Source organism: Patagioenas fasciata, chromosome 17, assembly GCF_037038585.1.
Source record: "Patagioenas fasciata isolate bPatFas1 chromosome 17, bPatFas1.hap1, whole genome shotgun sequence".
NCBI classification, from domain to species: Eukaryota; Metazoa; Chordata; class Aves; order Columbiformes; family Columbidae; genus Patagioenas; species Patagioenas fasciata.
This window is the reverse complement of record NC_092536.1, coordinates 8,850,794-8,877,955: the sequence shown is the minus strand read 5'-3', so window position 1 is coordinate 8,877,955 and position 27,162 is coordinate 8,850,794. Positions and strand designations below refer to the sequence as shown.

At 38.4% G+C, this 27,162-nt stretch overlaps 1 protein-coding gene across 5 annotated transcripts in view; it reads right to left on the bottom strand.

Moving 5' to 3' along the window:
- The window catches only part of CABIN1 (calcineurin binding protein 1), a 102,115-nt gene that overhangs the window by 63,422 nt on the left and 11,531 nt on the right, over positions 1-27,162 (bottom strand). For 3 of the 5 annotated variants that reach the window (XM_065851320.2, XM_065851322.2, XM_065851321.2), the window contains 16 exons: positions 26,929-27,007; positions 26,497-26,684; positions 25,100-25,249; positions 24,199-24,393; positions 22,858-23,094; positions 21,226-21,379; positions 20,890-21,005; positions 18,479-18,640; positions 16,834-17,040; positions 16,301-16,446; positions 14,590-14,851; positions 12,859-13,119; positions 11,800-11,951; positions 11,064-11,242; positions 2,138-2,320; positions 1,171-1,508 (listed from right to left, as the gene is read on the bottom strand). In XM_065851320.2, the coding sequence (XP_065707392.1) occupies positions 1,171-1,508; positions 2,138-2,320; positions 11,064-11,242; positions 11,800-11,951; positions 12,859-13,119; positions 14,590-14,851; positions 16,301-16,446; positions 16,834-17,040; positions 18,479-18,640; positions 20,890-21,005; positions 21,226-21,379; positions 22,858-23,094; positions 24,199-24,393; positions 25,100-25,249; positions 26,497-26,684; positions 26,929-27,007 (3,009 nt within the window). The remainder of the gene's footprint in view (positions 1-1,170; positions 1,509-2,137; positions 2,321-11,063; positions 11,243-11,799; positions 11,952-12,858; positions 13,120-14,589; positions 14,852-16,300; positions 16,447-16,833; positions 17,041-18,478; positions 18,641-20,889; positions 21,006-21,225; positions 21,380-22,857; positions 23,095-24,198; positions 24,394-25,099; positions 25,250-26,496; positions 26,685-26,928; positions 27,008-27,162) is intronic. The other 2 variants (XM_065851323.2, XM_065851324.2) reach the window with 1 other exon arrangement.

The following is a 27,162-nucleotide window of genomic DNA, read 5'->3' as shown; positions in this document are numbered from 1 at the left end:
CAGTAATGACAGATTGCAGGAATCTACGGCTCCTACTAATGATTAGCTCCATGGAAAAATTAACAACTGTCACATACAAACAGCATAAGAATGTTTTCGCAACAAGCTATCTTTAAAAAAAGCGTAACATTTTTCTGGATAATCACCGTACAGTCAAATGGAATATTTGTCACCTTTCAGTAGGCTGCTACGCCATGCCACTGCTCAATTTGCAGCACTACTGGTAAGATGTTTTCTGCTGTGATTTGCTTCCATTCCCTTCCCTTTTCTATTATTCACACCAGCTTCAGCACTGCTGGGAAAAAGAATTCAGGAAGCCACACAGTGCAGCATTTGACCGGACTTCCAAATACAGAATCCGTGCGTTCAAACCTAGATTGTGACAATTAGTGAACTCTGATAATTTCAACCAACTGCTCATGCACATTTGACTAACTGATACTTCAGAAAGACAAAGGACTATAAATACAGAAGCATAAATGAGTAAAATAATGACATAATGTGAAAACCAAAACAATGATAATTCACAGAAGGCTTTCGAAATTAATGATGAAGAATATGCAAGGCTCATGCTGGATGAATCAAGTTATTTTGCCCTCAAGTAGGAACTGATACTATTACAGTCACCAAGACATCATTATTCATGCTTAATCCAAAATCACCAGCTCCTGAGCAGTAGGATCTCTGACTTTCACTCAGTTATTTCTAAACAGCGAATAATTTTGTCTTACTCAAGATGACCTCTGTGCTCTCACAGTAGGAAAACTTACATTCTACAAAGACCCAAGATACCCAGAAAGTGTGTCACATGACATGTTTACACCAATACTGATGAATTTCTGCTTCCCTGTCACTTTTCTGTCCACTCATTCAGTAAAATAAATAATTGCTGTAACGAGAACATCTGAATGTATAGGACAAATCGAAATGGCAATTCTCTGTTGAATGACAAAAAAATTGCCTAGTTCAGTAATAATTCACACATATGAATGAGACAATCTAGGAGCTGAAGACTTCGTAAATACAGTTCCAATCCAACCTGCATTAAACAAACTTACCTGCTGCATTTTAACACCGAGACCACTGAATTAGGATTTAAAATGACACTACCTTTTGTTTACTTGGGCAATATACACAGCTTGTCAGCTGCTGTGTCAGAGGTGTGCTCACCTTGTGCGTCTTGCTGTATGTGTACAGATAGGCCAGGCGGTAGAGGCTCTTGTAGTGCTGGGGGAAGCGGCTGAGGCAGAGGCAGAAGGCGGCGATGCACTGCTCCGTCAGGAACTGCCGCTGCTCCTCCAGGTCCGCTGGGAGACCAGGAGGAAATTCAGCTGCATCTCCGCAAGGCTCAGCTTTCTTTTTGCAGTCACACTGCGAGGGTGGGGGAATGGCAGCTTTGCTGGGATTGCCAGAACCAGACTGAGGATCCAGCAGGATTTTTTGGCCAGCGGGCTCAGTAGGATGGTAAGATTCTGAGCTCTCCAGAAGCTCTTCTGACTTTCCTGTGACTACAACATTAAGACAAAAATGACAGTGAAAATTACAAAATGGCACATGACAGGTAGAAAACGACAAAATGTAAATACCGCAAACAAGAATCCTCTCTTCATGAAGGCACAGAATCATTGAGTGGTTCCTGTGGCCTCTCTATCTACTGCCACATCCAACTGTACAAACACGAGACAAAGGGAAATTCCAGCTAATGGATTTTGAAACCATTTTTCCAGTGGAACACAGAACACTTAGTACTATTATATAAGGAAAAATTCGGTGGAGAGCAATTCCACTTCTCCACTGAAATAAAGTATCCAACAGAACAAAACATCTAATTCCACTACTTGTGCTCTTCTATGCACTGAATATCAAGACACTCCTGGGCCATAAAAAGAAAGACATCTATACTTGGGGAAAAAGAGAACATGTTTTGTTTGAGGTTGTCTTCAAATAACAACTCCTTAAATTATTTGGAAACTTGAAACATTGAAGAAAGTGTAAATAATAATTTAAAAGAAGCCAAGCCGGTCAAAGGGCCACCACAGACTGCAGTTCATCATTATTCTTTCAGTGCTTCTGCATGCCAGAAGAAACATTAAAATGAGAAAATACCAGCTGCCATTATCCATTAAATCACACATACTCTTCTCCTCCGCAGATCCCAGGGTCTCTTTGCCAGGTACCAGTGGATCGGCACAGGTGGTAGAAATCCTCTTCTCTGGGTAAGTTTTCCTCAGGCTGTCTTGAGAACTGGCAGGCTCGTTAAACATATCCTGTGTGGAACTGGAGTCAGACAGCACGGCTGCAGTGCTATCCTGACTCCGCTCTGCAAAACAGATAGAGAAGGAATGCACCATTTTCATACTCATCAAGCTGCTACTTGGTAACAGCAACATAAAACTGCAGCCAGTCTGCAAGCCTCTTTCAAGCGCACTACAGCATCCTTAACAACCACCAATTCTGTTGTCTAAAAGGTATTTATTTTCTTTTAAGTTATGTACCTCAGCTTATCACCTTCATCTCACCCCTTTGTGCTAAGGAATTAAAACCCCAGTCTTCTTTCACTAGGTATTATTTAACACTAATGTAGCAGAGCATTCCCTGCCCCATCACATTCCTTCCTAGAATATAATCCCAGAACTTGATTCAAAAGCCATAATGCTCAACTTCAAAAAGTTATGCTAAGGACACAATATTTCAACTACTATAGTCCTACAAAATTTCCTGGGTTTTACTGTGCAATTTACCTTGAAAAGCACCCAGTATAATTTTAAGTCTAACACAAGCAAAGCTCAGTTGACAAGAGAAAACCATGAACACCACCACTGGTAAAAATTACTCATGAAGGACAGAAAAATCAGCACCATTAGAGGACTGAGACTTACAGGAGTGATCACTGATGCCATTTATCCTGCAGGTGTTAGATGCTGTTCACCAAATGTTCTGAAAGGTGATTTGATACGGCAAATAAACAATTCATCTAAGGGCTAGGCCTAAGAGAGACGGGAAGAGTCTTGGACTTCAAGGCAGTAGAGAAAAGAGAACGGACTTTGCAGTGCAGGCTGGCTGCTGACTGCAGCAGAGTCACGACTGAGCTGTTAATCTGCTGACGGCTGTTACAGCACAGCAAAAATTGTACAGGATCATGACTTTATCATGGGGGATAAAATTCACACCTCGGAACAACCAGGCAAGTGAAAACCTTTCGCTCATGTCTGAAAATTGCCTGATGGGAGCCAAGTTCTTCTGCATGAAGGCTTATCGGACGGAGCCCTGCCTACAAACCACAGCTCAGTGTCTCCAGCAGAAAGATGCAGGCATATTCCCACCCCGATGGGAAACTGGCATTTTTCTGTAATATTGCGCCAACATAATTCAGTATCGAACACAAAATTCCAACAGAGGCAGTTCTCTCTAAATCTGTAGCCTAAAAGATTAATTTCCAGTTTCTGCTTTAAGGTACAGGAATAGCGTAGGCAAGAGGCACATTACATCCATTGTCTGGGTAGCTCCACTGCATACTTACTCATTAATTTTCCTGATAAGATCAAGACAGAAAATTTAAAACGCAAAAGCTCATTCTTTGAGATGAGCTGATAATTTAATTAAGTTTCTTCTGTTCCATCCGAATTGCACTTGTTCAGGAGAGAGCTACGGGCCTCCTATGAATTTATTTTATCAAATCCCTCTGCAGACCTTCAGCTTGCAGATCAGGTTCTGCTTATTAGAATTCCAACAAATTTAAACCAAATTTCATGCACTCCTTAGGCTTTTCACTACCACACAAAGAAAACCTTCCCTTTCAGTGAACAGATCTTAATAAAAGTGTATCTTGAAAAAGAATGGGAGAACAGTATTAGCTTCCTAATTGGAACTTATATAGTTGGTTAATGATGACAAGTTTTATACAGAAAGAATATAATTATAAAGAATGGGAAGAGAAGGATTCTGAAGAGAGGTCAGTCAAGCTTTAAATGACTCATTTATAAAGCTTTAATAACCTTCTGTGGTACAAATGGATACTATTGAACTCCCAGTTGGCATCAGGAAAAACATTTACAGTAGCTGCCTTGATATTTTTTTAAAAGGAAGTTTCTGCATCTGTGGCAAAGAGGCTGAATTACTCATCTAGGGAAAAAAAACCTAATTGCAAATTTCCAAATGTTGCCATAAGCCTGGAGGTCAGTTCTGATGTGTGGGTTATGACAGATGAAGCATTAGAATGTAAATGAAGAACTGCGAGACCAATATGCGAGAGTGAGATCAGAGCACTAGGAAATTAGAGTAACTTCTCAGCGTACAAAGACAGACAGTGATTTAGCATGTTATATTTCAAATGTATGCATGACATGGAAGCTTTTTCCCTATGGGGAACAACTGTAAATACCTCCATACAATTAGCTAGCTATTTTGAGTTGAAATTTCTACTAAAGTGAGAGTAGGTCTAGGTATGTATATTCATTCTCCTTTTTTTTCAACACATTATTAAAAAAAAAATCTAAATTATATTAACATTGAGCTCCTTAATCACTGAAAACCAGACTACTATAGAGACAATTATTTTAGACACTTCTTGAATGCAGTAGGTGCTTTCAAACTAAGCGGGCCTGATGAAAAACCCTGGAGTATTTCAGAAATGAGAAGCAGCCACCAGTTATTAGTATTAATTTCTCTAAAGTCACAGAGGATAGGTAAAGTTCCAGGGAAGGAAAAAATGAAGTGCAGTACCTATCTTAAAAGGTCAAAGCTGTTAGCCAGCCAGCCTTCATTTTCAACAGAATTATTTGAGCATAAATAAATAAAACCAACTATAAGCACCTAAAAGATCAGTGTTAGTAAATGTGTGTGTATCCAGGCGCACATATTCACAGGTGCTGGTAAAGAATTACTGATTCTCAAACTAGAAATGGCCAAAATGTCATGCTATTGCAGAAGCAATTCAGTAAACTATCACACTTGAATGTTTAATCAGAAACTTCACAGGAAAAATATGTAAGAGTCTTCCTGTTCTACTGAGCACTAATGAAAATTAAGCTTAATTATGGTGTCTGTATTTGGGACCCGCATTTTAAAAGAACACACTGAATAACTAAAATGAATTCAGAGGAGAGGAGAAAAAATGATGAGACATTAATGAGATGGTATATAAGAAAAACATTGGGAGAACTGGACTTATTTATCTTCAAAAAGATGAGGGAGAATTTCCAAATACGTACAATTAACCAAAACAAAAATACAATAATTGCTCTTCGTATTCACTAAGTACAGAGCAAGAGGCAATAGGTTTTAATTGCAGCAAGAAAATTGCCTTTCCTCCTAGTCCCCAGCTTAACTGTTACATACAGTTAAAAAATTACAGAGAAAACCTACAGAATTGCTGGACATTTTCAAGGATAGACAGACAAGTATCACTTGTTAGGTTACCTGAGACGTATCTTAATATAATTAAAAAACTCTGTCAATACATAAATGCTGCAGTACGTAATGCAGAACTAATGGCAACTGCACCAAGTCACAATCTAACTCTCAGAGCTCTGACTGCTGCGTGTGCTGATCGAGTACCTGGATCTGCTCAGGGTACAAGTTTACATGATTTATTCTCGGGGAGCTGAAGTACAGTTTCACAATGCCAATATGAATGAGGTATTCTGCCTTTGTCCATTAATTACTATGCAGCTCCACAACCGTGTTCTCTGCCCTCTATCCCTTGAAAATTTTTGGAAATTAAAGGGAGGAAGGAGAGAACTTCTGAAACACCTGCATGTGAGAGTAGGGAACAGGCTGAGAAAGCCAGTAAGGTATAATTCACTTTTTCTGAATAGTATCTTTTTCTGTCTAAATAGCTGAAGGAAAATGTATGCTCAGTTATTGCAAGAAGCTATCCGAGATGCAATAAACAATCAGGTACAAGTCAAAAGTCAGAAACAAGTGGCACAGAAAGCTCATCTGCAGCGCTATCGACAGATGCTAACTCAAATTACAGTAAAGAAAAATCCTGATGCACAGTTCAGAAATAGGAATAACTATATATTATTATAATCTTGCCTCATGTACAGTTCAGGGGTATGAATAACTAACTATATATTATTTTAAAAAAATCTTATTCAATCAAGGTGGGTTGGCCACAAACTGTGGATGTACTGCCTCCCTCTCTTTGCCCTGCCCGCCTGGCACCACATCTCCCCTCTTCTCTATACTGATCTGTATGAGCATTTTGGTCTGCAGTCAGAAACATGATGTATCACACAATTCTCATTCTTGAAACAGATTTCACCCATAACAGAAGACAACATTCAGCTCTGTATCAAAAGGCACTTGCACGTTATTAAAAACAAAAGAATTGCAGAGATTTGCATGGGAGCAGGTTAATCTCTTGAGGACAGCAAGTCCTCTTAATGTGTAAAGGGAGTTCTCCCGTAACATGAGTCAAAGATGGGAGTCTATGTTTTGTCCAGCTGCACTGAACATTGAGTGTGTTTCAGTAACTCTCAGTCCTGTGTTGCTTTTCTGTCTTCAAGTGCAGAGCAAGAGAGTATATCAGTGTTCCACTTAGTCAAATCCTTTTTACACAATCTCACGCTAAATGTCAGTGTGATACTTCTACTCATCAGAGGTTAAATTTGGGACAGGTAAAAATGGAGCATACTGTAATACACTGGATCTGATTCATTATTCATGTAGTCTAGTGTGCTGTCCCCATGAACATCCAGTACCATGTGCCAAAAAGGATATGTACTGCAGACCCAAAGATTTCATTTTAAACTGTTGGACAGACAGAATTTTGAAAGGTAGGATTTTAATGTTCCAGAATGCAATGTGGACATTCATTTTATCCACAGAAATATCCACTCCATCTTAGGAGCTTATTTAGTTTGACATGAGTGACAACCTGGTGGAAGAAGTTTCTCAGAGATCACCTTTGTCTCATCAGGATGCTGAGAACCCCCATTTACAAACAACTGTGCATCTTCATAACATTTGCAGAATTAGAGATCAACAAACTTTGAAGTGAGACTTCTCCCACAGCACGAAGCAAGGAGCCTTTCCCAGTGAGTTATCATGCAGGTTTTGCCAATTATTAAAAGCAAGCCGTGACAGGTAAAAGCAGGAAGAGAATGCCTGGGGAACAGAGATTTGTATAAAGGTTAGAGGCAGCACGGGCAATATTGGTTGCAAAAGCAATCCAGGCAAAGACAAACACAACAAAGGACATTAACAGCTAACTACACATAACATCCTACATGACATGGATGGACACTTAAAACGATGAGACATTTTAACACTGCCATAGCAATGGATACTGAACACACCATCTGCATACCACCACAGTAATATGGAATTGATAATTAACGCAACAAAGGCATATTACAGCAAAAGAGACCTCACAACAATCTCCCAGTCCACTTTTTGGGAAACAGATTTCACATTCAGATTAAAAAAAAAAAAAAATTATTACTTTTAGTGCTTTTTGAACTAACCTTAATGCTCAGCACAAAATTTAGGTAAATTTAAACTGCTTGAAGTCTGTACTGCAATCTTTCTTTAACACCTACATATATCCAACCTGTATAAAGGAGGACATTGAGCATGTCTGTTCTGGTATATAAAACACTGGCCATTTAGCTGTGTAAATAAGGTGACATCCCAGGTAATTAATGTCTTCGACCCTGCTGAGTTCCTGTTTTTTCTTGTTTCCTACTTTGCTCCTGGAAAATAAGAGTCTAAACCTCAGGCTTCTACTATCAAATGGAAGTTTTCATTTTGGAGGGTTACAAAACAGCAACAGGCAGGAGTGATGACAGGAAAGGCAGGATTAGGAGAAGGAAGGAAAAGATGTTGCTGAATGGAAGGACAAGAGAAAGGAAGCTGCCATTTCTACACACATGACAGCAGCTCGTCAGCCAGCAAGTAACAGCTGCCACTCAGCAACACTTCTGTCTCCTTGAAGGACACATATGCCAGCAGCTGCCACGAGGGAAAGGAAGTTTAGTCACTTTACAAGCTGTATTTACTGGTTCCTTTCTTCCATTTTCATTAAACACATGACTTAAAACTAGTATCACTAGCATTCGCTGGTCATAAAGGTTATAAAGCTTTTCAAGCTCTCAGTTTTAATAGTGATTTCTGCATATCCTGGTCTTTTTTCACCAGCAAAACATTCAGGAGAGCTACAGAACTACAATGACACATTCAAATATAACGTACCCAAAATAAGTTGGCCCTCTAAACTTCAGCTGTCTACAGAAGAGTACTTGGAGATCGGAGTCCAAATATTTTCAAGAAGAGGTGTTTGACTGTACAGTAACTTACTCCTGCTTGTCATGAGATAATGTGCAGCACTAGAAGGCACGTTGTTGGACATCTTGTTAAAAAAAAAAAACAAAACAAAAAACCAAACAAACCCAAAACCCCACAAATAACATAAAATTAATAGAAAGAACAAGGCTCGGAAGGAACGATAAGAGTTCATCTAGTCTGTTCCTTTTTCCATCAGGATAAATTCCACCTCCATCATTCCTGGCAGATGCCATATTTTAAAGACTTCAGCGCTACAGTGCTATACTATCCCCAGGAACATATTCCAGTGTTTCACTTCTTTTTTTTTTTGTAAATAATATTTCCTATTACTACTCCAACACTGTTTTCTAATGTCCAGATTGAAATTGCAATTTAAGCCTAATACCTCCTGTTCTGTCTGCCATACACAGAAATCATGGGGGTTTTTTGTCTCTAACTCTTTGTACAGCCTTCAACACTATTTAGCTCACACTGCTGTCACATCTCCCCCTAGTCTCCTCATTCCCATCTCATTCCTTCTCTCTTTCCTCTCGTGTTATATTTTCTTGAAGTGTAGCATCCAAAAATGGTCAAAAGCAATCTCACGAGTCAGCAATGACAGGGATCCCAACCAGCATGTCTGCTCACGGTAACACAGGAAGAGAATTTTGCAGGTAAGACTCTGTATAATGCTCTAATTTTGCTTCTATCATATATGATCAACAGGCCTCAGAAAGAAAAATATCTAGGCTGAATTTAAGCCAAATTATTCATTCTGTGAAGAACAATATAGACAGTTTTGTTTGCTTTTAGAATGGTTAAAAAAAATCATCTAACGAGTAGTCAAATGATGAATATTCTCTTGCTATTTTTAGGAACAGTACAATGGAAATGCAGACACCAGTTTTCCTCAGTGCTGTGATTACATGCAAGATATCAAGAGCATTTTGCTTCACAAGTATGTGTTTTAATACCAGTAAAATGCAAATGCATGCAGAGGAGCACAGTATATGTAATAATATGAAAGTGGAAGACTTCTGAGCATTGCTCAACCTGTTCGTTCTCCTTCCATATGTAACAGCCCCAAGGCAAATATTTCCATTTCCTGGGGCTCTTCACTATGCTGTATCCCGAGTTCAGTTGTGCCAGCGACTTACACAACATTATGAACGATGCAGTACTTTGCAATTCTACTTGTCACAGTTACACTCATCCTTCCTACAGATCACCCTAACTCTGCTGCTTTCAGCAGCTGACATTTTTAATTGCTTTGACAGCAGCAAAGCTCAGCCCAAGAACTGCTACTCCAGCCCTGGCAGATATAGCCCTTCCATAACTTGCACCTCAGGCTTTGCTAAGCTGCCAACTTTGCTCCCGCTGGGCAATTAGCATGCCACAGTCCATAATATCTTACTCTAAGTGAAGGTACTAACGACATATATTGGAATATTTTTCTAACTTACGTATCTCCTGGGAATGATTCAACAGCCTTCAGGATGTAAGCAGATGTAGTCTTAGGCAAGACTGCTTCTCACAGGGAATATTATTTAGGAAATATTTAAATATTTGCTCCCTTCTGTGTTTGCTATGTCAAAAGAGATCAAAAGGCCATTCACACTAACACACTACGTAAGACATCAAAACAGTCCAATGAATTACTCCTGATAGAATTGTAAGCATGAGTAAAATGAACATTTCTCTACTCAATTTAGTGCAAGAGATGAAGGATCTTCTGTCAGTTTCACCAAGATTTGTTGGGAAAAAGGAATAAATTAACCTTGCAGAGTTTCAAGGCATATGAACATTTGTTTCAAAACTCTGTCAAAGTTATTTACAAACTCCCCTTCTTCAGAAAGCGACAATAGGAAGCAGCCCACCCTTCAGAAATAAATTCCTATCGAGAGAGGATTTCTGATTTCTAAGGGGCCTGCCACATTCCAACACTAAGCTATACAGGCCAGATATTTTGCTCCTTGAGCGCTGATACCCACAGATCCAGATGCACAAACACACGGCCAGAAGAGCAGAATCAGAATAAAATTCTTAGACAAATAATAATGTCAGGTAACTTATATAGTAACTTAATTTCTACTATATACGTATACTGCAAAATCTTCACTGTGATACCACTCTACCTTCTGCATTTATAAGCTAATTATATGGCTTTATATTCTATAAAGATGAGTTGCTAACGAGTCATTGTAAATGATAAAGAAAAATTAAAAGATGACGTCTACTGGACTGTCATGCAAATCACTTCGTGCTGATACACAATATATTCAAAACAGTTGCCACCTGCCTCCTTCTAAAAAGGATAATACTGTTTTGGTTTGCCTTTTTAACAATTCGTCTTGTTTCAGCCACAGTTCAAATTTTCACCTGGTCATTTCACACAGGCACTGAAACAACATCCAGCCTTCTAAAGACTGAACTCACATCTTCAGTACTAAGCTCAGACAGATATTTAGCTCTGGAGAAAAAACAATTTAAAAAAAAAATATGTACTGACAGTTCAATCAGCTGCATACTCCTCCTGTTGACATTCCCATTTAGATGAAATGACAGGTGCCAATGGTGGCAGGTGACAACTTTGAATTTAGTATTTAAAGCTCTGACTGTACATTGATTCTATTTAAAGCACTGAATTTATAAAGGTAATCAGCTTCAATATTGCCCGTGTTACCACAGACCCATCACCCTCCTTGGAATGAGCAGTTTGATCATTCCTGGTCAAACCCCCCCATGATTAGAGCACCTCCCTGTGCTGCCAGTATTGAGAACAGGGACTGTACCGTCCGGCGTTGCCTGCTGACGGGGTTTTTTACATTTGACGTAATCGTGGTCAACTGGAGTGGCTGTGTAAGGTGGGGATGTCAGACCTGGACCGGAGGATGAGGGGAGGGAAGTCCCAGGGCCTGGCACTGTTCCGGCTGAAGAGTGAGAGTCTTCATCAATCATACAAGCTTTTTCCCTGCGACGGGCAGGGGGGAAAAAAAGAAAAAGAAAAAGGTGTAACATCCTGGGGACATATACAGAGAACAAAAGGAAACTACACATTCTTACAACAGAAATCAAATCTTACTAACAAATCCTAAATAACAGACATTTTAGCAAAGGTTATATTCCTGCCTTGCCACTGGTCAATAATAAAACATTTCTTTATTTTGTAGTTGTTAACGAGAAAAATTATGAGGACTAGAGTATCTTATCCTTTAAAATAAAAGCCATTTGCTTTTACATTTGTTAATAGTTGATTAAAAATTTTAATTTAATAAATAAAAAACAGCTTCAAAATGGAGGACAGTATCAAAATTGTTCTTTGTTCTCTTCCAGTCTACACTGTGCCAATTATTGATAAGATCTCAGAGCTGCACATAATCTAACTGCTTATGATACCTGGAAACGGCAAACATTAGAATGAATTCTAATCGCTTTGGTTCGTATTTCATTCAGCTCCTTTTTAATAGCTTTTTATACAGTAGTTTATAAGTATTCTTTCAGAAGATACTCCTGAAAATTAGCACTCACTTTTCTGCAACTTTTGGGGTGTTCTTCTCCTCACCCCTGGCAAATGGTCCCTCAGAAGCTTCTTTCATGAAGCTAACTAATATCTCTGCATCTACTCCAGAGTCTGGTTTCCCCACAAGTTTCAAAATAGAAGCATGAAGTCGAAAGTATACCTAGAAAACACCAAAGTCCACTCGGTCAGTAGAGAATTCATAGCTCTGCAACCTATACAAATAATCTCTTCTCTGTAGAAACTGCAGGAGCTAACACAGACAGCGATCCATTACGTAAAGTTACCTGAATAGGACTTTTCCTGCCTTTGAATGTTGCTTGTAAATGGCAAGATCTGAAACCTGTAAAAATTTTATAATTGCAACCTATGGAGTACAACAATGAAAGCAGATCTGGTCTTCCTGGAAGCAACTCACCGCTGGGTATGTTCTACATCCACTATTTTTTACCAGACAACACACTGAAAGCAAAGGTGTTATGACTACTATTCCCACTCATGCATGAACTTTATGCTTTCATGGGTATGAGATGCAGGTGAAATCCTAAAGGGGACTGACAAGAAAGTTGGAGAGGGACTTTTAACAAGGGCATGTAGTGACAGGACAGGGGATATTGGCTTTAAACTGAGAGTAGATTCAGATTAAAGAAGAAATTCTTCAGTATGGGGGTGGTAAGTCCATGGGACAGGCTGCCCAGAGAAGCTGTGGACGCCCCATCCCTGGAGTGTTCCAGGCTGGGCTGGACGGGGCTTTGAGCAACCTGGGCTGGTGGAAGGCGCCCCTGCCCATAGCAGAGAGATGGAACTAGATGATCATTAAGGTCCCTTCCAATCCAAACCATTCTAAGATTCTATGAACGGTGTGCACCAAAGTCCAGGAGTAGAAATTCTGCTGGTCTGTCCAGTACAGAGACTCTATACATAAACTGTCTTTAAAGCAAAAGCAGCCTGAATAACAGGCTCCAGTTTACTCCCCAAATTAGCCTAATAACGCAAACTAATAATAACTGGTGTTCCATTACCCGTAGAGAACAAGGTTTTCAAGCTTAACGTATTTAACTTCCTTTTACCTCCAATGCTTCCATGGCAAGTTCTGGTGGATTATGGTAGTGAATCTTCTTTGGATACCGGGCAGCCTCCTCATGCAAGTAATGAGCTGCCTGTTTGTAGTGAAGCAGATAGACAACAGGAGGCTGTTTCTGCTTCTCTGCGATCTTTCCCAGCATGTAGTGAATAAGCCACTCCTCTTCATCGCCGTCTCCCTCACAGCGAGATGCTGACGTAAAACACAATTTGGCTGTCTCCAACATACTGTCTCGACGCTCTTCCATCTGTGACCGAACAAAGTGTTGAGAATACATGAAATCACTGTGGATGGGATGTAAAATTCTAAAAATACACTCCAGCACATGAAGGTGCATAAACAGGGTACACCATTTAAAATATTTTCAACCTAAAAGACGCAGCACATATCCAAGCGATTGAATACATCCTCACGACCCACATGATGTGTTTACAGATAGGTTTTTGTTCATTCCAGTAACTGCTGACACAAGTAACCAGAACAAAACAGTAAGACAGAAGAATATGCTTATGAACACAAATCTAAAATGTAACACACCAATATACATGTCTGCCAAAAGTAATTTTACCACTTTTTCAAAGCTGTAATTATCTTAACTCTTCAAAGGAAAAAAGTTACTAGTTTTGTTCTGCAACTAAAGCCTGCTAGAGCCACCATGAACCACTATCATTTGTGAAGAAATGTAGTTCATCTTGCTTGCAACGCATCTAATTTTGAGCTGAATATGGCAAGAATACTTTTTTTTTTCCCCAAAGAAATTAAAACCAGCAGCATAAATTAAAGTTGGCTGCCAATAAAGTCACATTAAAAAAATAGGTCAAAAGATGCATTAATATCACTTTCTCCCTTTGAAAAAGAAGTTGATAAATTCAAATTATTGGGCTATAACAGCATCCTAAGCACTTGTTGCACTTCAGGAACTATACAACTTTTCCTTTCCTAAATATTTTGTAAGAAGAGGAGAATAATAAGGTTTTTATGTATGAGAAGCACATTCCTAAAGAGCTGTATCCCTGGAAGGGAGATTATATTGTTCTGCTTTATCTTTTATTATAATAGTGCTTTTCTCAGTATATTATGCCTTTTTAATATATTCACTTGAAAAAAAGGAAGATTCAAGCAGTCCTAAATAAACACTCTAATTTAATCCACATAATAACCCTAACTTTTTCAGCACCATCATGCATAAAGAGGTAATGAAATTATAACAAGGTTTCCTATGAAAATTCTATCAACCTCCCCATTTTGATCTATTGGTTGAGTAAACAGCACAAAAACATAGAAAAAAGGGAGGATGTCTTTAGATACAAGAGATGACATATGCACACATATGAGAGTAATTCCTGATCTTTTCACTATTTAAATATGTATATATTTCACCTTTTCCTGGAAGCACTGTATGACATTTACAGAAAGGTAAGGTAAATATAATTCCCCTTTCCAGAAGGTTACAACAATTTTGTGTCACGTTTGAAAGATAATTCAAAGATCAGGCTCAAACTAATTTTACACAGGAAAAGCAATTAAAAGACGCTTTAAATGGTGTTTGACACCAGCAACTTATAGGAATTATTATTAGCATTTCCAATATAATTTACTACCCATACAGTCTAATACGTGGTATATGGCATGTAAATACTTAATTTAAAAAGTTATTACATAGGAAAAGATAATTTAAAATATTTAAAACTTCACACTGCTCTCAGGTAGATCCCACCTGCTGCACAACTTCAGGGGGGAGTTCTGATTTCCACTGCTTGAGCTGTCGCGATGCAAAAGAATGTAGGGCGTACGAAATGGTGCCATACTCTATCCACAGCGATAGGTTGGAGCTGTCAATCTCCAGAGCTCGCTTGAAGCAGTTCAGGACAGGAGTGGAGTGCTTCCAGATCGGGCCGTCGCTTTTCAGTTCGTTAGAGTTCAACTTGTCCTGGATACGACTTGCTCGAGCCAGAGCCATGCCAGCCCACGAATCAAACCTGTGCAGGCAAGGATAAAACACACGAGCAATTTCCCCCCTAAACACCACACTGAATAGCACAGATAACATTAATTTTGTTATATCCGCAACTTTCTCTTCCTTTCATTGTATGCTCTCTCAAAACAGACTTCTGTATCTCCTCCTCCCCTCATTGTGGAACAGAGACTCTATAGCCTAAATCATACTGATTTTACTAGAAAAGTGTTGCAAAGTGGTTTCCTAATAAAGCACTGTCCCCAGTAATTGTCACACATGAAAAGCAGATGAAACAACAAGGTTTATTTGCCACACAAAACCAGCATATCTATACTTCTAATGGCAGTGCTCCCATTGATCTCTTTTCTCAGTAACCACACTGTCCTGTTCAAACATAGTCACCCTGTATTTCTGCAGGCCAGCAGACAGCCATTCTGACATTTTGTACTGTTGGACTGGACTGCAAATGATCTTTACCATCATTTTCCAACATAATATGACAAAACCCAAAATTCATTCACGTAGGAAAATTCTGATGAACAACAGATTGGTTCCTGAGGGGACTGTTCAGGATCTAGTCCTTTTGTATTGTCGGTGATCTAATAAAGGTCTGAAGAGCAGCTTCCGTATTCCATAATCCTAAATTAACATCAGGGGTCAATGGCTCTGCAAATATTCAGTTTTACCATGATTCTGACACTAAAGAAATAATCCTAATGTTCTCACATTTTTTGCTTGTAATTTCTTGCTGATTTCAATTGAAAACCCATTTCTGGGTCAAGTGACCTCAACAGTCAGATTCCTGAGGGGAATGGAAGGGAAACTGTAACACAGACATTTGAAGAAGTAACATCTCAGAAGACTTAGATAAAAATACTATGCTACCATATAAAGCATCTTCTGAGCAACAGAATGTCATACGTAAAAGTAAGAATGCATTCCGCTGTCATTTATTTATGAATTTAGGTTTTAAAGTATCAAAACTACAAAAAAAATTGGTTGTTGGTGTTTTTGGTAATTTATCAGGCTTCAAACAAATTCTTAGCAATCTGCTAATCAACAGTTCCCTGACTAGAAGATTCAATAAGATTAAACTACAGCTATTTCTCTGTAGATTCCACATGTAAAATTGCTCTGTGCCTTCATGTTCCCTTGTCTCTGTTACGTGACTGGTTTTAGAAATAGTTTACTTGTCTCAAGTCTATCAACCAGGGTTTTTGTCACTGACCCTGATTTATCAACCTTAAGGATAATTAAAATGATAGCTTACATCTAATACACGAAGTCTACATTTAATCAGTAAATTTAGAGATCATTTAATTTTAGTTTAGAAGACTTTTTCAAAACATGCTTGATTTTTAAGATGAGAGCTTAATCTTGGTGGTATTCCAGTAAGTTGTAAATTATCAAGAAACAAGGTGGTCTAGTTCAAATATCACTAAGATATGCAGCTGGATTCAAAAATACTGACCTGTTTGGACAAATACAAATGTCATGCATGTAAAATTTAATGGCCTTAGACTGTTCTTTATTCTTGAAATGATAGTCTGCCAGAAGATAGTACAACTCAGTCACCACTGGTGGAGAATAGTCTGCACCATCCGGGAGAGAGGGTGCCTGAAAATAAAGGTTCATACTAAATAAAACATTCATATTAAATGAAGCTGTACACTTGCTTCTTCCTTGTGCTGAAAGTAGCCTTTTTATCACAGAATATGAAGGCATAAAATACAAAGGCAGTGAAAGCATTCCACAGATACACAGAGCACTTACAAACATTAACGAACATCTCATACTGACTCCGTATTAATTAATATTACATCTTGCCATTCCAAGACTAAAAGCTTTGGTGGTGTCATTCTTATTCCATTTAAATGCAATTACCTGAGGAGATCCAGGATAATGGAATAAATCATTCCCCTAACTATCTCCAAGTCAACATAAAAATAACAACGGGAATTTTTACTCCTTTCCATTTTTTTAATTTAAAGCAATTAATTGTACCTTGCTGCACGTTCCTTCAATATAGGCAGATACAGTATCCAGGCTCAGCATAGGCTTGTCTGTTCGAGGAACAATAGTAGCAGTCTTCTTCAAAAGGTTGGCCAAATCAGCAGAAACAGTACTGGTTTTGTAACTATCAAATTCCGGAAGAGTTTTAGGCTTAAAATATTCAAACATGAACAAAGCATCTTCCCATGTTAGATCAACCTGAAGAGGGAGGTAGATGAGAGGGGAAAAAAAATCATTTCACATTCCAAAATTTAAAAGTCTACTAATGATGAGTTACTATGGCTTTTCTAGTTCATGACAAAATATGTATTGCTCTAGCAGGAAACAGACCTCCCAATAACAGAACAACTAAAGGTTTTGTTAATTTCTGCTGCTCACAAATATAGCATATTGCTCACTAATTTAGAAGACTAAGGTATTTGGCTGTAACTTAGGGCCACTGAAAAATAAAGTCATTCTACTTGCTTAGAATAGTTGCTCAGAAAAGTTGTTTATAAGCAAGAACCAACTGCAAGCATCCTGAATGACACTGAGATCATCTACCCATGATATGGAGGATATGGAGGAGAAAAGCTCTACACTTTCAATTTCAAATCCAATTAAGAAAAATAAATTAAATGGGGTAAAATTCTGAGACTCAAAGGTACTTTCAGAATTTATTCATTTTCTATATTGAAAACGGGGAAGCTGCATTACTAAAAATCAATTTGTCAATGATTTTAGTAAGAACTTTTTCATCCAGAATTGCCCAAATGTAACAGACTGGGGGGGGGGGGGAGGGGGAAACGGGAAGACAACGGGATGGCAGAGGGCAGTCTTCCTATACTTCCTTTTTTCTTAGTTATTCTCATTTTCTTATTATGTTGATTTTCTAAGTTTAAGAGACAGAATTCACAAATATTCAATAAGTATTTAAAAAAGTCTGTTCAAAGGAGCCAGACAATTGTTTGCTTTTGAAACTGTTTTTCATTTATAATTCTATGATCACTTGTATTGGGTAAATGCTAAAATCATCTGAGGTTTTTTTTAACAAAATCAATGATGTTTCAAGGCACAGGATTGCTGACCTGTTTTTCAGTCCCTTCCTTAGTACTACAACCCTCTTCTCAAGGCACTCTGTAGTTGATGTTCTCCCAAATTAAACTGAATTTCACACATTTCTTACAAACAGCTACAAAATATCATCACAGATTTCAAAATAAACTATAATATAATTTACTTGCATAATTTTTAACAGTGACATTTTTCACATTCATAAACTGCAAGGTTGGCTGCTAAAGTTTTCTTCTCTCAAGCTGACTTTTTTCCTCTCTACTTTTCCTCAACCTCGAACTTCTTCTCTGCTGAAAACAGGAAAGTCATGGCTCAATGAAACGGATTTGGCAACAGTTCAAAATGGCAATCGACTGTGAATAAGACTACACTACCATTTCATTTCAAATATCTGACCCTCTATATTCATAAAGGCTCCCATATTTTCAAATGAGTTTATTTTCTACATGTAAAATACATGAGTTTTACAAGGAAAGAGACGTAATCTTTCTCCAAGATATATTAAGGTGCATTAAAACTAAGCAAGGGTATATTTTTCATCACTTCAGGATATTCCACTGACATTCAATAATATATATCTTACCTGTTGTACTGAATGTTCTTCTAGGTACCTTGCTTTGCTTTTCTTACTAGGGAAACCATATAAACAATAAAAACACTGTTCCAAGGCTGTTTCCAGCTCTTCCTTGTACGGATGAGTATCTTCAGAAGTGGATGCTGCAAGTTCCTTTTGTAGTACCTGAACCTACAACACCACAAATATCAATGGAAAAGTCATCTGCAAGCTGAAGATTGCGTTGCGTTACCTCGTTGTCTGAAGGCAGGTAACAAAAAACTACATTAAGGAATTAGGTGCGTTCTTCCCCAATTACAACCAAATATTACGCATTCTCTATAAACTAGTCTCACACAAGTGATTTCAATGGCACTGTAACTGCAACAAAGCACTTTTTTCCTCTGTTAATTTATGAACTCTTTATTCAATGAGATTCGATATCAACTTAATGTTACAGGCTTAAGATCATTCAGAGTTTTCCACCACACACAAAATTGCTTCTGTGAATATAAACACTGCAGTTTGCCAGCCCAACGCTGAGTAAAAGGAAGAGGCACAGAGGAATTTGTGCCCTAATACACACACATCAGTTTTCTTTGCGTGGAAAAAGGTGCATGGAGAAGACCTTGTGGGAAAAGAATGGATGGCTACTGAAAATCTGACTAAAAAGCATATAGAATTGAATAGCAAGAATAGTATTATACAGATGGCTACACACCAAGAAAATTGGCTGGATCAATCCCAAATGACTAAACACTGTAGCAAGTTGCTATTTTAACTTCAACATTACAAGAAAAAGTACCCATCAGTAATATATTTTGGAAGATGCTATTGGATTTCCTGACACTACAGACACTGCACATCATCATCACAAGGCAAAATTCTCTCGTTCTACATGCAAGAAGCTCATCTGTAAGTGCTGCGATTAACTATAAGATGTTAATTCTCTTCTGTTTAAAAGAACAAAATACCACTTATTAAGAGCCAAAACCCTTAAAAATAACAGTAAAGTCTTTTCATGAAATTTTGAGTCACAGCTTTTAAATTCTTTGCAGTAACCCAGAATTGTTCTTAATGATTCAGACTGACTATTGCTAAAGGACTTATCTACATATTAACATCTCTTGCACACCACCTTCAGCCACAAGCAGTATAATGTGCTTAAGCAGACAGTTCATCTATAGAGTGCGGTAATTTAATACTAGTCTATAAAACACACTTTTTGTTTAACACTCTGGAAGCTGCCTTTCTCTTCAAATAATTCATCCCATTTTATCTTTGTCTTTCCTTACTCTCCCAACACCCTCTTGTCTCTGAAAACTACAATACTATATTACATTCTAGTTTAAGAAGCAGGCAATTCTGCCACTGAAAATTGAAGATTTTGTTCAAAGCACCTGATGACATTTGCAAAGATCTAGCAGTAAGTACATTCCTAGCTCTCAGTTACCTGTGGTTTATCCAGGCTCCCAGGCCACACTACCACAAGCCCCAGGCTGTGGGTACATGCACACTATACAGACACAGTCCAGATTCATCACTCGGGAGCACTGTATTTGAGGGCAAGCTGGACCCTGGAGCCAGGCTCTATTTTCAAGAAGCACAGCGCCTCAGCTAATAAGCCCTCTCGACACAAGGCAGACCCACGCAGCCGCAGTTCAGGTGTATCAGCATTATGCTCCTAACATCAGGGAGACCAAAAAGAGCAGGATGCGGAGATAATCTAATAGTCCTGCACTGAATCGGGCTCGGTTCAAACACTGTTCATTAGCTCCAGCCCTGCCAGGGTGAGCTGACTCCTGCAGAAGCCCTCGGGCTCTCCACACCATCCTTCCTGGCCATTTAAATCACTGTCCTGAACACACCGCTGCTCAGACACAGAGGTGGATGCGGTCTGGCACTGAGCTGTGGCTAATAAGCTCCAGGGAGTGCTAAGAAGGGGAATTAAGAGATTTCTGAGTAGATCTGTGCAGAACTAATCATGGTTTTCTCTTGGCTGAAGGTAACAAACCTCAATGAAGTCAAACTGAATCTGTAAAGTGCCACTGAAATATCCCTGCAGAGCGCTGCCCAGTGAATGCCACACTGCTCTATTATCTGGGTTTTGCCAACAGCCAGGCTACCTCATGCTGCCAGTACAATTTTACTTTATATTAATTTAAACCACTTCAAGCTTCATCTGAAAGCAACAATTATAGTATTTTTGGTAAAAAAAGAAAAAAAAAGAAAGAAAATTCATGTACTGAGTTGCTCAGTATTGCTGCCAGCTATCCATATTCCTACTACCAACTACCCACATCTCTGCTTCATCCATTTTTATATTTAACATCTTTAACAACATGATAAGGTATGTCAAAGCTAATCACTCCATGCCTTTCAGCCAGATAACGTGCAGAGGTTCCTTCCAACCTGAATTATTCTACAAAGCCAACACTTACATAGAACTTGAGCAGAGCGCCATCTGAATTGCAACACCAGGATCTTCTTCCCAAATACTCATGAGCAGTGTTCAGCAGCATGAGCGAAGAAGGCAACATAGGGGTATCAGGACTCACTGGAATAAAGAAGTTGGTAAATACTTAAGAGTTAAATCCAACTAGTCAATGCTTCATCTGGCAAAAAGTCTCTTCGGTGATAAGAAAGCGATGTTTGCATACCCTTCTACTCTCTTCAGCCATCAAGATAAGACGATAAACAAGTATTTTGTTACTTGTACTTCAGGGCTAGATGGTACAGAGCTCAGCTCTATATGTAAAAGTGAATAATTAACTCACCTTCTTCTCCCTGGTTCTGCTGCTGCTGGCAGCAAAGGGATCGAAAAGCATCTTCCTCATGCTGGATGATCCTGTGCAGGATTATCCATGGAAGCACTGAGGAGACATAGGGTTCTTTTGGTTCTTCCTGCACTGCCATGCTGCAGTCTATGATCTAATAAAGAAACAGATATTACACAGCCAGAGTGATAGGAAATAAAAGTCAGGTGTGAATCCTTCCCAAACAACCCAAAGTTAGTAATGGGTTATATCCTAAGGAAATAACCTAAAGTTGAGCCTCAGCTTCTCACAGTGAGGAGCAGTAAAAGCCCTACAAAAAAAGATCAGCTGGTATGCAGAAAGATAGAAGATCCCTACCCTGACATTCCCCTTGCATCATCATTCTCCAACTACCTGTTAATACTATGTATAAACAACTTAAAGTAAGTAAATGAACAGCATGAATTTTTACTGTTAGTACACCACACCACTGTACAATAAATTTATCGACAACCTAGCGAGGAAGAAGAACTTAATAAAAGAATTCCTGAATTCTTTACCAGATTTTACAAGTTTTAAAGACCAACAAGAATCATTAACAGATTCTAAATAAATGATATAACTGAATGAATTCTGAGCAACACGATGCTGTGTCACGGAACAGTTGTTCTAGCATTCCTCACAAACAACTGCTCATTTTATTGCCACAGTGCCAGAAATTTCTGAAGTCCTATACTTTTCTCACATTCTTTCACACATACAAGTTTTTCTATTGGTCTTTATGTAAATAAAGAGCTGTACTTGTTATTACTACAGAAAACATTCAGGAAATTACAAGGAATACTCTGTTCTCCAGAATTCTGTTACTTTCCATAACATAGTGACACACATAAAACTTCACAGAATGAGGGTAAGATTTTGTGAGCAGTCAAAGTCCTGAGCTTTTACTGAAATAAATGGAGATTTGAGAGCTGTAAGCACATTGAATTTTGACATTAACTAGACTAGCTTCTTAACAACTGAAAAGTCTACTACTTGTTAGCTAGGTGGGAAAATACTCATTCAGTAGTTTGAAGGTTTGAAAATACCTGCTTTAAAAGGCTAAAACTAGCTGTATTTGTAATGCTAGGAGCAGTCTGCACATCACTTTTTGTTTTCCTGCCCTCTTCTCATTATCCTTGCTATTTTACTGGAAAAACCCTTAGTTTGGCCAGCACTTGCAAGCAACTCTTACCACGTTCCCAAGACTTAGGGGATCTTGTCTTCTAGCCCAAAGCATGTACAGCCAAGACCCGTGCCATAGCTTACAAACTACACTCAGCCAGCTGAACCCGTCCTCGCTTCAGCACCATTTCAAACAGCATAATAAAATAGAGCTGTTCTTTGTGTTAGCTCACTATCATTCTTTCATTATTTTAGGCAGCTTGGTGTTTGAAGTTACGTGCTGCTACTGATTCTACAACAGGTTTTCTCAGTGTCTCTCACGTACTGAAATGAAAATGAAGACCATGAAGGCAACGCTCATCTTCCCCCGACCTTCCCTCAACAAAAATGTATCCCAAACCACCACTGCGAGTGGGCAGCAACTCAGTCACAGCGCCTGTATCACGTCCAAGGGCCTAGAGCACACAACAGTGCAAGTGAACAGGTTACCTGAATCAGGTTGTTTGTTAATCGAACGAGGCTTGGTGTAACAGAAGAGTCTTTCAGGATGCTGCTGACCGATGATAATGAAGTATCTATTCCTGTGAGCAGTTGTGTTACCGTAGCAACCCACTCTTCTTTAGCAGAGGCTGCTGTCATATTAATCATCTGCTGAATTGCTTCATTCAAGGCAACTTCTGAGCATTCAAAGCACTGCTTGTAATCTTCCAGTTTGAGCAGGGAGTCCTAGGGAATGTAAATACCAAAAAAACATATTGTAAGGATGAAAGGTTTATTTTAAACCATGAATGCACATCAGGGCAAAGCAATATACCATATACAGTTAATGTAGTTACTTTAATGAAAACATAACAGCCTACCTGTAAATATGACACTAAAAAAAGGACAGTAGGAGGTGCATGTGCCGTACACGAGAAATATACAAGTAGGACCTAAATTTCAAAAAAATAATGCACTGAATCTTTCTGCTTTTATAAAAGACACAAGGGAAAAATATTCAGGAAAGGGATGGCTGTAGATCTAAAATTCTAACAATAGGCAGTTGATAGAGGCCCTACAGAAACTGGATTTGGATCTTTATGGTCTTGTGCTACCATTTTATTACTTCATAAATAACAAAATAGCAACTATAAGGCTAGCAGAAAAGGAACACTCCTGCTTCTTTCTACTTTGCCAAGTTTGGATCACCAGATGGCACGGAGGCTGCAGGATCTGGTTCAAGGCAGTTAAAAGAGCATCAGCCCTTTTTTGTGCAACCGTTTTTTTTCCTCTGGAGAACTGATAGGTTCAAATTGTTCCGACAGCTGAGCTCATTTGTACACTTATTTTCATAGTGTCAAATGGACTAAATCTATATCAATTATACTGGATCTATCTATCAACAGTCTTTCATTCATGCAGGACAGATACACTAGATCATAAACCATTCACATGCTAGATCACTTTAAAGTTTCAGAAGGGTTCTAAGTCACCATGTAGTCAATATCAGCAAAGCAGGAAGTATTCAGAGCAGATGTAGACAGCATGAATCCATCCACAGAATGTCTCTGCAAATGATTCAGATTTATTTGAATTTATAATTTTTCTGGCTATTTCATGTAGGTCTCAGACACCTGGTATCTTTAGCCACAGCCTCAGTCAGCAAAAGTCAGCATATTGCTAATGATGTCGATAAAGTTACACTACTCACGCCATTTCTAGATTTGGTTCCATGTTTTGCTTTGTAATAAGACTTATTAACCATTAACACCTACTGTAGAAAGCCTTTCATCCTGTTTTCAGAAGTCTTAATCCCTTACTAAAAAAGTTATTTTAAGAAACAAAACAAACCTGTAGGAGAAGCAGCTGTGCTGGTCTCTCTGGTATGGATGTTACAAACTCCAGATGTTTCACTCTGCCATAACCATTAAAGCATAACGTTGGACGAAGCAGATGCACAACTGCATTATAATCCCCAGCCTCATGCAGTCGCTGGATCTCTTCCAAAGACTGGCATCTCTCCAGAGATTTTAGGTTCTTTTCAATCTGCAAACATCACAGATGACACAATCCAACTCTCATTTTGTCTACACATGCATTTGCCAATGACATTTCACCTAACAGCGTGAGCTCTAAAGCTACATTCAGAAATACAAACCAGGAAGAAAATGTCTGCTGTGTAACACTTGAGCCATTCTATAGATTTTTAATTATTACATAGCACATTAGTTTAGTACTATAAAAATTTTAAGCCTTTTTTCCTCAAATCCCAAAATCACACATTTCTACACTGCAAGAACACATCCACCAGATTGACTTCAAAGTGAAGACAGCATCTCCTGTGTTGGAGTTCAACTCCCAAAACAGCAATAGAAAGCAGCCAGCAATCCCTTTGTTTACAACTGTATGCAAACTCTTATGTGGTAAACAGAGTGCTGAAATAAAGAGCTCATTTAAGCAACTGTGAAATTTATGTTTAAGAAGAGAAAATAGAGCTAGTCTAATAATCTACTGTTCTACATGCAGATACTCTAATATTTTGCATAAAAGCATTCTTAAGCTGTACAGGACCAAGAGATCAAAAAGATGATGGCCTTGTTGTCATCATTAAACTATGAAGCTGTCCGTTCACTCTCAGAAAAATTCTAGGACAGATATGGTGAACTTCCATCACAAACGAGATAATTTATAGATGACCTTTGAAAACGGGAGGGATGGAACAGGGAGAATACACCTGCAAATTAATTCTTACCTCTTCTAAGGAAACAACAGAATCAACATGTAGATTAGGTAACCGTATCACAATGCTGCCTTCATTACCAGCTTTAGCTTGCATTGTACTGGAGCTCTGTAGCATTTCAGTGCATATATCATAGTTTTCGAGTGCCTGTTCCATGTCTCCCTACAGAAACAGCAGGGAAGAAAACAAACAAAAAACCCTGGAGTTCTGTCTGAAGCAACAGTTTTTAAAGCATGTAGAAAACGTTTAAATTCAGTACAGGCACTGCCAGTATTATTACTGTACATCCTCCCAAATAAAAAATAAATCAAATTGACACTCTTCACTTAAAAACAACAACAAAAAAGGCAAAAAAAAGGCAGTATATCTTACCAGTGACTTTAATAACAGACAAAACAAATCAGAGAAATAGAATTCAGCTTGCATAAATCTGAAAGACTAAATTGGATTGCTAAAATCTCTTTCCTTATAAAAACAGAAGAGTAAAACAGTAGAAATAACTCTTCCATTTGTGCAAATAAAAACATTGAGTCAAGAAACATTTTTATATTCTGCAAAGTGAATGCATTCTACTTGTTCTGCCCAGCTGAAGTAGATACTGAAGTTGAGTGGTCAGGAGAGAAATGCAAGCTGTGCAGACAAAATACAACTCTGTACAGCTGGAGATGGCAGTAGCCATATAGGAATTCTCATTTTTCATCAAGTAAATTTATTGAAAAGTAATCCTTAGATGCAAAAACTAAAATGAAGGAACTGGTTAGATAGTTCACAACTGACTCACATCATTAGTTGGCAACTGACTTAATTGATGCACAAACAAACTCTTTGATGTCCTGAGGAAGCAATGCTTGGAGCAAAAAAAACACTGGGATCAAATAACACTTCTTTCAAATTATTCCCTTAGTGATAGGTTTAAAGCCCTCTGCGTCAAAATCTGCATATTAAACTAAACTTCTCCAAAAGAAGAATCACGTTACCTTGAAAATGCAGAGAGGAAAGTAATTAAACATACAGTTTGCTTCAGCTGAAAGCTGCATTTTGGACTGTCTGGGACTTTGATAGCATTCACTAGCCCAGGTCCCCAAAAGTCCATGTTTTGCAGCTACATATTACTACTCCAAATAACTTTGGTCCATATGTATTTTAAACAGAACATAAGTTAAACAGAGACTTACATATTAACCATATCTGAATATTAGCTTAGCATGTGAGACCTCCTACTTCATTTCCACCTCTACCCTTAGGGATAGTTAATTATTTAAAATGTAAAATGCAATCACTATGTTGTGAGCTCATTTTACCTGCATGCGTAAATGAACTGACATTCCCAAATCAGCTGCAGTGTCTCTGAACAACACTGATTTCAATCTGGGAAAAGTTTTATTTGTCAATTCAAAAGCAAAACAAACCTGCAGCGCTAGAAAGCGAGCTTTCAGCCAATACACCCGAGTGACAAACTCCATCCAGCCTTCCTCAAATAAATCTCGCTGTGAGGATGCAAACGACAGCTGCAACAGGTCTCCCAAGAAATGAGTTCCTGGGAAGTCAGGACCAAACTTCCCATTCACAGAGGCAGCAGGGCAATTTCGTGGAGAAACTGCAAATCAATTAATTATATTTTATCAGCAAGTTACTAGCATCCCGTGAAAAGAGTCCCACATAGTAGTATTTTTAAAGTTCTGATCTACTTAAAGGCAAACAACTGATCGACCAATAAAATGCACATCTGAAAAGTATTCTTTAAGAAAAAATAGCTCCAAGATCCAATGAATTCCTGGAAACACTTCTTCATATACCTTGAGTGTTTTTAGAGTCTGAAGAAAGCAACATTCGGTTCTCACCTGTAGAGCTCTTCCCTTTCGTCAGGAGCCACTGATCTAATTGCAGTTCCATGCAAGAAAGGCTCATCAACATCATATCCTTCAGAAAGAGTATGGAAGTATCAAAAAGGAAGAAATACATTAAAAGATTTTTTTAAAAACCCACTAGATTTCCAATTTACTTCAAAGAAAACCTTCAACTTGTCCTCTAGGGATTTCTATTCCCAAGGTATAACTAATTCTTCCTCTCTTTAA